Raw genomic sequence first — 12,771 nt, 5'->3', positions numbered from 1 at the left:
TTATGAACCGAAATTTGAGTAATCTATTGTTAATAATGTCATAGTTTTCCAAAGTGGTTAGTTATCTGTAAACCCAAAAGAAGGGTGTTCATTGATACATAATTTAAGATTGAAATGAAAGTTTAAGCATTGGAATTTGGGACAACAAAACCCAAAGGTGATAGAGTATAAAAGAACTTGGAGTATTCAAAAGTCAATTTTCTTTTTGAAAACTTATCAGCTATAATTTGGATCAAGACTTCACCACATCTACCTTGCAATCTAAATATTCAGTGATACAAGTATATTTGGTTGGGATTAAAAAAGTTTTCATTAAAACTCCATCAAAACTTTCATTCAAACTCATCCATAAAACTTTTGACCACTTTTTTACCCCAATCCAATCATTTACTTCCCTCTAACAAAAAACCCCTCTAGTATCTTACAGTGATTCTTTATTAAGAAAAAACCCACCAAAAAAAAAAATTATATTGCACATGTTCTTTATAAATCTAGTAAAATCCTTCACTCCTCACCTAATTTTACTTTTCACCAAAGAAATTCCTATCTGATATATACCTGGCAAAATACAAAGGAGTTGAAGATCAAAGTGTTGAGCACTTGAGTTGCATCTGAACCAGTAAGTCCCAGTAGCCTCTTCCCATCAAAAGTGAGAAGTGCAAGGACAATCAATTGATACAAACTCTGACCAAAGATATTCCTCCACATTGGTTTGGTGATAAAACTTGCTTTTCTTCCAACTGGGGGTCTTTCCATTAGTCCATCATTGGGAGGCTCAGTAGCCAGAGCCAGTGCACCCAATGTGTCCATAATCAAATTTACCCAAAGCAACTGAACAGCTGTGAGTGGCGCAGATCCTGAAAATAAAGAGCAAATAATAATAATAATAATAAATAAAAACTTCCGTAAGTCCAACAAACCAGTGATGCATGCAGAAACAAAGTTGATAACCAGAGCAACAATATTTACAGTTAGCTGAAACTGCACAAATTTTTGTATGTTTATGTATATGGCACGTCCCCATTTGGCCACGTTAACGATAGTAGTGAAGTTATCATCCATTATAATCACATCAGCATTTTCTTTGGCAACCTGCATGAGGTATGATTTGAAACAGACAGAATGAAATAGCATTAAAATTTGGTAACATATAACTAACAATAATATAAAATGACAGAAAATTCAAGTCAAGGATAATTCAATATTTGTGAGTGAGGAACAAACCTCAGTTCCAGCGATCCCCATGGCAAGTCCAATGTCTGCCTCATGCAGTGCAGGAGCATCATTGGTTCCATCACCAGTTACAGCTACAACCTCACCAAACATATTCCTCAAATTGGATACTAAAGTGTGCTTGTCAAGCGGTAGGGAACGTGCCATTACCTGAAGGAAACCATGTTAAGAACATAAGAGAGACAAGCAACTCAAATAAGAATCGAAAGTTGCAGTATCTTTGAACAAGAGCACAACCTGAATATTTGGTATGATATCTCTCATTTGCTCCGGCGACAAGTTTCGAAACTCTGGTCCTTCTACAGCTACACCACCCTCGGTGAGTATAGCACATTCTTTAGCTATGGCTCTAGCTGTATTGATGTTATCACCGGTCACCATACGGACGGTTATTCCAGCTGCTAAACAAGTTTGAACAGCTTCCCTGACCCCGGGCCGCACAGGATCCTTGATTCCTACAATTGCTATCAGAGTATAGCCATGATCAGGGATACTGCTTTCCCCTTCTGTTGCGTCTATATCTTTAACAGCCAAACAAAGAGTTCTCAGAGCTTCAGAGGCAAAATTATTTATGACATCATTAACTTTTTTCGCCTGTTCTTCAGGAAGATCAGCAGCATTTCCATTAGAATCAATAATTTTGTCACACATTCTTAGTATTATTTCTGATGCTCCTTTGCAGAAAGCTCTGACTCCTCCATTAGGAAGACTCACAAGCACAGACATCTTCTTCCGAACTGAATTGAAAGGCTCAACCTTAATTATCTTATAGGTACTGCGCTGTGCATCAAAATCACCACCTGTGAGCAAACCAAATTCCAACAATGCTGATTCTGTTGGTGTTCCCAATATTGTGTTATTACCGGTTTCATCCTTAACTACTTCAGAAGATGTATTTTGAAATATAGCCTGCAAAAGGATGTTCATTACTTCCTCAGGTATCTCTGTTTTCAGCTTCTCTGCACTCTCATTACCTTTGATCTCGGCCTCTTTTTCGCATACCCAAATCTTGTTCACAACCATATGGTTAGTGGTCAATGTTCCTGTCTTGTCTGTGCAAATGCAACTTGCAGAACCCATAGTCTCACATGCGGAAAGATGTCTCACAAGTGCCTTGTCATTCATTAATTTTTTCATTGCAAAAGCAAGACTAAGTGTCACAGCTAATGGTAATCCTTCCGGAATTGCGACAACTATTATGGTCACTGCAATAGCAAAGTAGTCCAGCAGTTTCATTGCATCATTCATAGACCAACTACTAAAGTCACCAGAGACTGCTTTCTCAACAAGAAACCTTATTGTCAACACGATAAATGTCAACACGGCAAAAGCCAACCCAATTTTCCCAATAATTGTTGCAACTCCATGCAATTTCACTTGCAATGGAGTCTCCTCCTCACCTCCCTCACTTAAAGTTTCCATCAACTTCCCCCATTCAGTCCTCATGCCAACTGTTGTAACTATCATCTTTCCCTGACCATCCTGCACTTTGGTTCCCGCAAGAAGAAAAGGTTTTTGTTCATCTATATTTACTGGTTCACTCTCACCTGACAAACTTGATTCATCAATTAGTAATGAGTATCCAGTTACAAAAACTCCATCAGCTGGAACTTGATCACCAGTTGACAAATGGACAATATCTCCGACTACCAAATCGTAAATAGAAACCTTCTGTCTCTTCCCATCCCTGGTCACCTGGACAAAGAGCTTTTTCTTCTCTTTGTCCAAATCCCTGAATTGCAAGGATTGCTGGTAGTCACTAATAGCAGTAACAGTAACAACCAAAAACACACTAAGTATGATACCAAGACCATCATAAACACCCTTTGGCCATCCTTCAGTGGGAAGCCCTATAGCTATAGAAACTAGAGCACAAACTATGAGAATGATTAGTGTTAAGTCATGCAATGCCTCCCAAACAAACATCAAGAAAGATTTTGAAGGTCTCTCCGTGTAGCGGTTAAGTCCATAAATTTGTTGCCTATTATGTATACTATCTTGACTAACACCATCGTTCACAGAGACTGAGAGTTTCCTCGCAATCCCTTCAGCTCTGCCGATTTTTTTAAAGTTCTTTAGATCATGGGCAGAAACAAGCGTTGCTATATCATCTGGTTCAATTCTGAAACCAGATTCTCTTGTCTTTTCCGATAGCTCGTATTCAACTGCTGAACTAATAGCTGTATGTTTAAGAGAACTGAAAAAATTTAGAAAATGTGCAGGCAGTATGTAAACCATTCTAAAACAATGATTATGTTAGAAGCATACCATTCTTTAAAAGATCTTTTGCCCGATGAACTTGGACAACAACCCGAATGCTCCTTAGTTTATGCTGTAAATAAAGATAATATGGTCAGCATTTACTAGGAATCTATGGGGTTCCAGCTGCATCAAATGAGAAAAAATTGAGAGGATAATGCATTTGAAGCTGAAGGATTAAAGTAGGGGGTAAAATTTCAACACACGAAAATATTTTTAAGTTCAATATTCAAAGCAATCACTCTATCAATAGAGGTCATTTTGCAAGGAAGTACATCATTGAAGCAAGAGCATGCTCTAGAGAAAGAGACACAGAAGAGAGCTATCATACAAGGATGAATGCAAGGTATGAGCAAATTCAAATAGAAAATTTTGCATATATACTTTGTATGGAAATTGAAAAAATTACACTATTCGAATGTGTTGTTTTGGCAACACCATTTTACCTCTTATCAAGAGACTAGATTTTTCTTTTGGTGAAATCTCAAAAATAATAAAAAAGGTTACGGATGAATGTTACTCCCATATCCTCCATTCTTGGAGCAGCTTCCACAAAAGAAATCATCCGACTCTAAGTTTAAGCTGATCAAGATAAGCATGCCAACACACTGATTTACTTCTCAGAGAATATGAGATATGCTAATGATCAAATTCCTTGAAGTAAACCTAGTTAGGTATCTAACAGTTAGCTCATTAATCTGTTTAAGCAAGTGTGGGATTCGAATCCTGCCTTATGGATGTAGTAATTCATTGACCAAACACAAACCCTTAAATGGAGTTCTCATACGCAATGGATTAGTACTTGTCTTGTTAGAGGAGATATTATGGGAAACCAGAATTCCTTGAAGTAAGAGACTCCCATATGGTAGATTAAAAAGAGAAGACCTTTCTGCAATGCTCCTCCCAAAAGTTTAATGTTTTATAACCTTGAGGAATACGTATCCAAGGGCTAGTGGAAGTAAGTATTAACACCTCAACCGTTTCTATCCTTGGCATACTTATATGAAAACTAGAAGAATGTCTTTGGTTACTATGTATAGTTATTGGTATTTTTCTCTTTTATTTTTTGGTTAATAGTCAAATTAGTTTTGGAAAGATAAGGTATTTTTTAAATTTGTCATTGAAAAATTTTTTCAATCAAATTGGTCTTTTAAAAATTACGAATCAATCATATCTGTTCTTAATCATATTTGTCCTTCAGTTATTCCACTCGTAATTTTGTAAACAATTGATAATGTGAAATGTTAATTGATAGCATACATGACACATAACATGTTCAATTAAATGTTGATTAAATATATTTATGAAAATCTATTAATTTAGTCACTAGGTCATATTAGGAATAAGTTTTGTGTAATTAGGAAAAATGAACAAATTAATAAACTTTCATAAATATATTTGGTTAATATCTAATTAGACATATCAAGTATTATATATATTATTAATTAATATTTTATAACATCAATCTTTAAAGAAAATTATTAATGGAGTGACTAGAGAACGAATATGATTAATTCGTAAATTTTAAAAGACCAATTTAATTAAAAAAAATTTAATAATAAATTTAAAAAATATCTTATCTTTTAGGGGCTAATTTGATTATTAATCCTTTATTGGTAACTATTTGAAGATAGAAATCATGGACAATGATAAACAAAGTGCTTTTATTTTAGGGTAAAAATTGGTCAATTTTCGGCCTAGTGGACAAATTTCAGTATATGTTCGATTGAAGTCATCTAAAAAGTCACACGGATATTACTATAACTACTTTAATTTGACAATCCCACAGACCCAATACAATTGTGAATACCAGGAAATAAAATGACTCATGTAGTCATGTATGCTTCTTTGGATTTGAGCACTTAAGTGCATGTTTGGGTGCTATTATTTTGTTAAAAAAAGATCTTTTTTTAATGAAAAAATATTTTTTTTATTTTTTAACGTGTTTGTCAAATTTCTAATAGTAAAAGTAAAAGCACTAGTAAAATCAAAAAAATACATTTTTTGAGAAACTGTAATTTACATCTTTTTTTAAAAGATCTTTTTTCCTTAAAAAAAAAGATGTTTTTCATGTAATAAATAAACAAAAAGTACTTTTATATTGTTATACCCAAACATAATTGATAGATAAAAAGACCTTTTTACATGAGATATCCAAACAATAAATTACTTTTACTTCTCTATAAAATCTTTTAAAAAAAGATAACTCGAAAAAAGATCTTTTCTTATAAGCTCACCCAAACAAGGCTTTATTCTTTACTAATCTTTTGTCTTCTAAATTCAAATTCAGATTGTTGCTATTTTTTCTTTTTTTTATCTAATCAACAGTAAGTCTGCAACCAGTTATGCGCACTGATAAAAATTAAATTGTAAATTTTGTCAATTTTCTGTAACTGTTTCCAAAATTTTGTAGTTTGATAATATTTTTATATTTTACGAGAAAAAAAGATAAACTCGAGACAGCTTAAATACAACTTTCAATACATCGTCTCTCTCATTACAGTTGTAGACCTATGGCATTTTGACAAATTTGGTTTTAGAGAGTTTTGGAGGATAGGAGTTTTAGAGGATTCAAACTCAATCATAAATCTTATTATTAAAAGATCAGAGTTTTGGAGATTCTTTTTAGCTACCCAACGTTCTTATTTTTCAAGTTTCACCAAATTGGGAGAATTTTTTTTATCAATTTTAATTTAATTTATATCTTTATTTCTAATAAATTATTGCAATGGTGTAAAACATACTAATTACAAAATAAATTATTTTAATAGAAGATAGAAAAAGAAAACATAAAAAACCTTTCATTGTTTTTTCCTTATTTATTTTAAATCAATATATTAGTTTATATATATTATTTAATTTATTTTTTTAATATATATTTTTTTAATAAGAATTATTAATTTGAAATTTAGACAACGTCGGATTGAAGAGCGAAAAAATGAAACAGCAGCTGAGTTACTTTGCAAATTAAAATTTGTAATTAGAGAAGAGAAATTAACGTGATATTGAATGCAATTGCATCGTTTGTAATTTGATTCAATTTATAATCTTTATTTTTTAAAATTTAAAATCTAAAATTATTAATAATTAATTAATCATCTAATTTATAATTTTAATTCTATTTTTTTATTATTTTACTGTTAACATTGTTTATTACTATAATACTATCATTATCTTCCTATACTTTTTCACTTAAAAAAAGATTGTTTAAGCATTCAGGTCTCAAATCTCAATTGTTGGTAAAGAGAAAGTCAGCAATTATGATAATAGTGAGTATGGTAGAATAATATTATAATAAATTGCAGATAATATACTAATGCCACTAGGCCCCTGTCATTCATTTTTCTATGACTAAGTGGCATAGGTGTTCTATTATCACTTATCAAGAATCTATCTTAGATTTCAATCTAATTGACCAGGTTCACTGATTGCATCCCTCTTTTAACTGCCGACTAGCCGGCCATTGAATATAAAATACATTCCCTCACCATATTCGTTTCCTTCTGTATTTTATAATTGGTCCATCTCATCTGACTTTTGTGTATTTTATACTGAGATCTATGACCAAACGTGACGAGGGTGACTATGCAATTATCCCACTCATTCATCGACAGATGCCTGAATTATATTAAGCATTTAGAAAGCAAGGTAAAATAATACTACACCCGAGGAAAAAGAGTTAAATAATCGAATACAGACACCGATTAGTCTAAAATAGAATGGTTTGAACAGTATGTATGAGATTCTCCGTTCTAATCTAGTTACTGTTACGAAAAATTAATAAGAAGTTATTTTCGTATAAAATTAATAATTAAGAGAATAGTGAGATAATAATTTAATTAAATCTGTTAAATTATTTAATAATTTTTTATTATTAATTTTACATAAAAATAAATATATATAAGTACTTACTAATAAAAAGTAGGTTAACATATTAAAAGATTGTTTTCCTCAAATTATGTACAGAGAATCTTAGTATGTTTGGTTCGTTAAAATATTCATTTTAAATACTTTTGAAAAGAGTAAGAATTGGATAAAAATATGACATTGGCCTGCTAAATTAAAGTTGTTGGGTTACTGACTCAAAAAGTTAGTTTATAAACTAAAATTGATGGTTCTCTAATTTTTCTTCTTTTAAAAATAGCACCGACGGATTGAATTTGATCAAATATGATATCTGTAGTTTTTAGGTCAGATTTGATCTTATCTGACCTAAAATATGAAAAATATGATATTTTATCGGGTATATTCGTATAATTTAAAAAAAATATTTTAAAATTTTATTTGGTTATTTTTATAAAAAAATATCTATAAAATTTATTTTTCACCTGTTTAAACTTATTTACTCCTAAAACATTATCAATAAAAGTTCTCTTGAATAATAAAAAAAATAATAACACAATATTTAAGTTTAATTATTTTAAGTTGAAGTACAACATAAAAAAATAAAAACAAGATACCATAAAATTCATAAAACAACACATTAAAATTCATATCACATTAGGGTTTACTTTCTTAAGCTATGCTATTTATATGAGACGTGCGGATATGCGGATTTGCAGATCAGATCTGCAGATATCACTGTTAAATCCACAATCCGATCTTACTATATTGCGGATCAGATAATATCTGCAAAATTTGGATCGGATGCGGATAATTACCGCGAATATTATCCGATCTATGTGCAGCCCTATTTAAAATAAACAGTAATTCTGCATTTTATGAGAAAAGCAAAAACAATTGAAGAGAGAAATAATTTACAAATTAAGATTACAAATTTATTTCTACATGTTTTTGAAACAAAAAATTTAATTCATTTAGAAAATAGAAACTTCCAATTATTGTACGAATTTTTATGAGACTTTTTTTTTATTGTACTACACTAAATATAAGATTAAATTATGTTGTGATTATCATTTGTTGGATCTAAACATTTAATTTAATTTTGAAATAAAAAAGTGTACTGGATGTAAAATACTACATATGTAATCTAAAATAATATGTTATGTATATTATATGTTATTATTACAATAAAATTTTTTTAATTAAAATACTTACATTTTTATATGTTTTAGATAATTATACATTATAAATGTATCACATTTCTTGTGTACAAAAATGATAACAAAAAAAAACAAGTTTTTATAACGTATTTTATTTGGAAACGAGACAATGACAAAAACAAACTTCTGCATATCAAACTAAATAAGAGAGAATTTTTCGTTACTTATCAAGTTTACAAATTATATGTGATACATGTAAATTTTTTTATATATATCTAAATATGATATTATGTTAATTATTTAAAAATTATAAAAATCCCCAAAAAATATTCATGTTTTTTTTTTGTACAAAATATTCATATTTTAAAGAGCAAAATGTGAACTCAAAATTAAGAACATAAAATAAAATAAAAATCAATGAGATAGAATCGCTACGTGTATCTGTTACAAATTTATGTGGCTTAGGGAAGTCCCATTTTAATTATAAATCAAGTCATGCTAGAAAACGAAAATAATTTATTTGTCTATGAATCTTATCCATTGATGACACATTTATCAAGCATATAAATGACAAGATGCATTCATATTTAAAATGGCAAGTTGCATTCATATTTATCAAGCATATAAATGACGAAGATGAAAGAACACCTTTAAATAAATATTTAAAATAACATTATTGAAAATAATACTATGTAGACATTTTTATTAAGTTATAATGACTAGTTATTACATTATATATATATATATATATAGGCTTACTCAGTACTCACCGGTCACCACTGCAAAAGCAACAGCAATGACCCGCAACAAATATATAAACCCACAAAGTGGGTCAGTGACTTAGTAGTGGATACTGGATTTTGACGTCAACATCGAAGATTTTCCTGTTCTCTATTTATTTATTGCATTTTGGCAAAGACTTAATTTTTTTTTACTCTGAAAATTTTTCCTAATGAAATCATTAAAGATATTTTTTAATGTCTCATGTAGTTTGGATATGTGAAAAAAATAATTGATAAAATATTTAAGTAGGAAAATGAATAAAATAAAAGATAGATAATAGATAAAAAATAGATAAAGACTTAAAAAGATTATTCATAAAGTAGTCAAATAAAATTTACATATAAACTATTTTTTTATAAATATAAATTAAGTGTTTTGAGTACCCTAATAACCTTAGAGAATGGTGAAGTCTAATGCATCATTAAGTGTGCGACTTGTATTTGTATTTTCTTATTGTCTTTTAAAAAATAAAAAATAAAAATTCCTAAGAACCTTATCTTTCTCATATGAAAATATGGACGAGGTTCAGCTAGGTTTGTCTTTTCACAAATAAACTTTTTTCTGTTATACTTTAGCATTGTTATTTGATTGCAATAACCGCAATACATTATGGCATTATGCACGCATAGAAGGATATGGGTATCATATAGCACAGCCGTTTCTAAAAATAACATTTTTTTCTTTAACTTATAACAAAAAGTGACAGCAGGCCAGGGGACCGAGTATGGAGCATGGACCATCAATGTTAATGCCAATGAATATTGATGAGAGCCTCAAAATGCAACTTGGAAATTTAGTCAAACAGAAATAAGCCTCACATTATCCTCCCTCCCGTGTTTCCAAATAAAAAGTTAATATCTAAAATTCTCTCTAGCAATCGATTATCTAACACCCGGTGGTTCAACCACTATGACAACTTTTTTTTTGTTTAAAGATGTAACACTGAATTAGTGGATCCACTGTTAGAAGTAGACTAATTTCCTTCTTAAAAAATAATAATAATGAAAATCCTAATTCCAATTCACGCACCGAGTTTTTTGTAGTAGTATGTTCAGGAGTAAGAGTGATAAAATGTTGAAGTTATTGATAAATAGTGTTAATTAATTTAAAAATAATTTGTATTATTAATTATTAATATAAAAAATTATTTAAAATATTTTATATAATAAAAAATATTTAAAATATTTGATTAAAATCAATAAAAAATTAAGTTATATTTTAATAAAAATAAAATATTAAAACATAATTGCAATTCCTTTGTATGATTTGTATTTTGTAGTGTCCAATGGACGTAATTCATAGTTTCTATTTAAACGCAGAATTCTTACATCCAAAGAACTAGAAGTCTAGAACTATGAAATATCTCCTATAAACCAAAAATAAAAATAAACATAAAAAAAAGGTAAAATAGATGGATTTTTCAACATTCACTAGTATTAGTAAGATTTTTTTAGATAAATAATTTAATTATTTTATTTACAAAATTATGTAATTAGTAACGTATTAATCAATTTATATGACATAATTTATCTCGTTTATAGTGAATCTCGTTTACACTATAAATCAAATTAGTCAAGTTTTGTTTTACGCTAGTTTGTAAATGAGATATTTAGAATTATAAAAAAAAATACATATCTCATTTATAGTGTAAACGAAATACATTTATAATTATCTCGTAGTGTAAACAACGAGATATATGTATTATTATAAAAAAAATTATAATTAAAATAATATAAATAATTCAAAATTTTAATGCGCAATTAATACCCAAAATGTTGGTAAAAAAAATTAAAACGAAGAATATGTTTGAATTTAGTACTCAAAGAGAGTACATAAAAAATTTTAGATTATTCGATCTATAATTTAATCTAAAATTTTTTGTGTATTTTTTTTAGTATTAATTGTTCAAATATATCTTTTGTTTTAATCTCTTTCACTAATCTTTTTAAATATTAATTGCATTCTAAAAATTCATAATGATCTTGTTTAATATATATTTTTTATCGGTGTAAACGAGATAAACTATGTGATAAATTATATATTTCAAAAATAATTAAATTATTTATTTGTAAAACAAATCCAGTTTTATAAGGAAAGGAAAAATGGTTTATAAAGACGGAAGCTTAAACGTTGGATCACAACATAGCGTTTTTCATCCGTTTCTTTTCAACGTTCCTAATAAGTCATAACTAACTATCTATCCTGATTTACCAGTGTTTGATTCGTTTTCCAATTGAAATAAGATTTCAACTAGCTATAAAAAATAAAAAAACTAATGCTTAGTTCTCGTAAATCACACACAACAACACAAACTGAAAGTGCATTAAGAGAGAGAGAAAGAGAGATGGAACCTGTATTTTCTTCTTCTTCTCCTCGGCAAGTGTTAGTTTAACGAGATCTACAACATTGCGGAACCTCCTGCGGCGGTTCTTGATGACCCAGGCTGAGACCGCAGATCTCCATCTACTCAGTGCTTCAATGGAACGATCTTTCGGTTCCAATTCGAACTCCTTCAAATAGTTATCCATTGGTGTGAAATCCAAATTACACAGTTTGAATAACCAACCTCGCAGAGGCTGTTTTATGGCGGTTTTCAGTAGTACGGCGGGTGAGTGGTGTGGCTTTTTTTGCTTGACTTGTTAGGAATATAGTTAAAGGGAAAGGGAAGGGAAGGTAACCTTGCCGAGTTAGGTCGAAGGAAATAATGTTAAATAAGGGATAAAATCAAAGTTAATTAATTGGCCATTACGAGGGGAGATAGAGACAGTAACGAAATATTCCGTTATTGGTGTTAGGTGGGGCTTATCTTCAAAATGTTTGAAAAAAAAAAAATGAAAGTTTTTTATATTTGAGTCTAGGTTAGGATAAAATACTCAAATACAAAAAATATTACGTGAATGTCTCCATGAATGTAATTATATAAATTGAATTAGGCAAATTCGATTTTCAAGTTATAATAGTAAATTGAATTGGGTGTATTTATTTACATTTTAATGTGTGTTAATTATAAATCGAATTGAGTGTACTTAATTTGATAAATTTAGTGTCAGACCTATTCGATTTACATGATGCAACAATAAGACGAAATAAACTAATTCAATTCTAATAAATCCAATGAGCTTGTGTCGAATTACTTTTTGAAATTCGTCGTCTAGTAAATCGAATGGAATTGTTTTGATTTACATGCAACATGCTAATGAATAAATCGAATGCACAGTTTGATTTACCAAGTATTTATCAACCTACATAAATGAATTTATGTTAATTCGATTTACTATAGTGTAAATGTATATAAATAGGAGTTGAAATTAATTTATTTTTGACAATTCTATACTAAAATTAATTTTAATAACATGAATATTATTTGGATAATATTAATTAAAATCACTTTTAGATAGATAATTATTAAAAAAATATAATATTAAATTATAATATTATTTTTTTAAGTATATTTATTTTTTTATAATTTTTTAGTATATTTTTATATAATATT

At 29.2% G+C, this 12,771-nt stretch overlaps 1 protein-coding gene across 1 annotated transcript in view; it reads right to left on the bottom strand.

Annotated features, from left to right (window-relative positions):
• LOC107474567 (calcium-transporting ATPase 4, plasma membrane-type) overlaps positions 1-11,987 on the bottom strand; it is a 12,670-nt gene extending 683 nt beyond the window's left edge. Inside the window, exons 1-6 of the mRNA XM_016094187.3 lie at positions 11,630-11,987; positions 3,502-3,565; positions 1,471-3,413; positions 1,225-1,383; positions 921-1,092; positions 559-857 (exon numbers count right to left, since the gene is read on the bottom strand). Of these exons, the coding sequence (XP_015949673.1) occupies positions 559-857; positions 921-1,092; positions 1,225-1,383; positions 1,471-3,413; positions 3,502-3,565; positions 11,630-11,806 (2,814 nt within the window). The 5' untranslated portion in view covers positions 11,807-11,987. The remainder of the gene's footprint in view (positions 1-558; positions 858-920; positions 1,093-1,224; positions 1,384-1,470; positions 3,414-3,501; positions 3,566-11,629) is intronic.
• Positions 11,988-12,771: the final 784 nt, after the last annotated feature.

The sequence above is a fragment of the Arachis duranensis genome, chromosome 3 (assembly GCF_000817695.3).
Source record: "Arachis duranensis cultivar V14167 chromosome 3, aradu.V14167.gnm2.J7QH, whole genome shotgun sequence".
Lineage (NCBI taxonomy): Eukaryota > Viridiplantae > Streptophyta > Magnoliopsida > Fabales > Fabaceae > Arachis > Arachis duranensis.
Note: the sequence above shows the minus strand (reverse complement) of the source record. Positions and strands in the feature narration are given on the sequence as shown.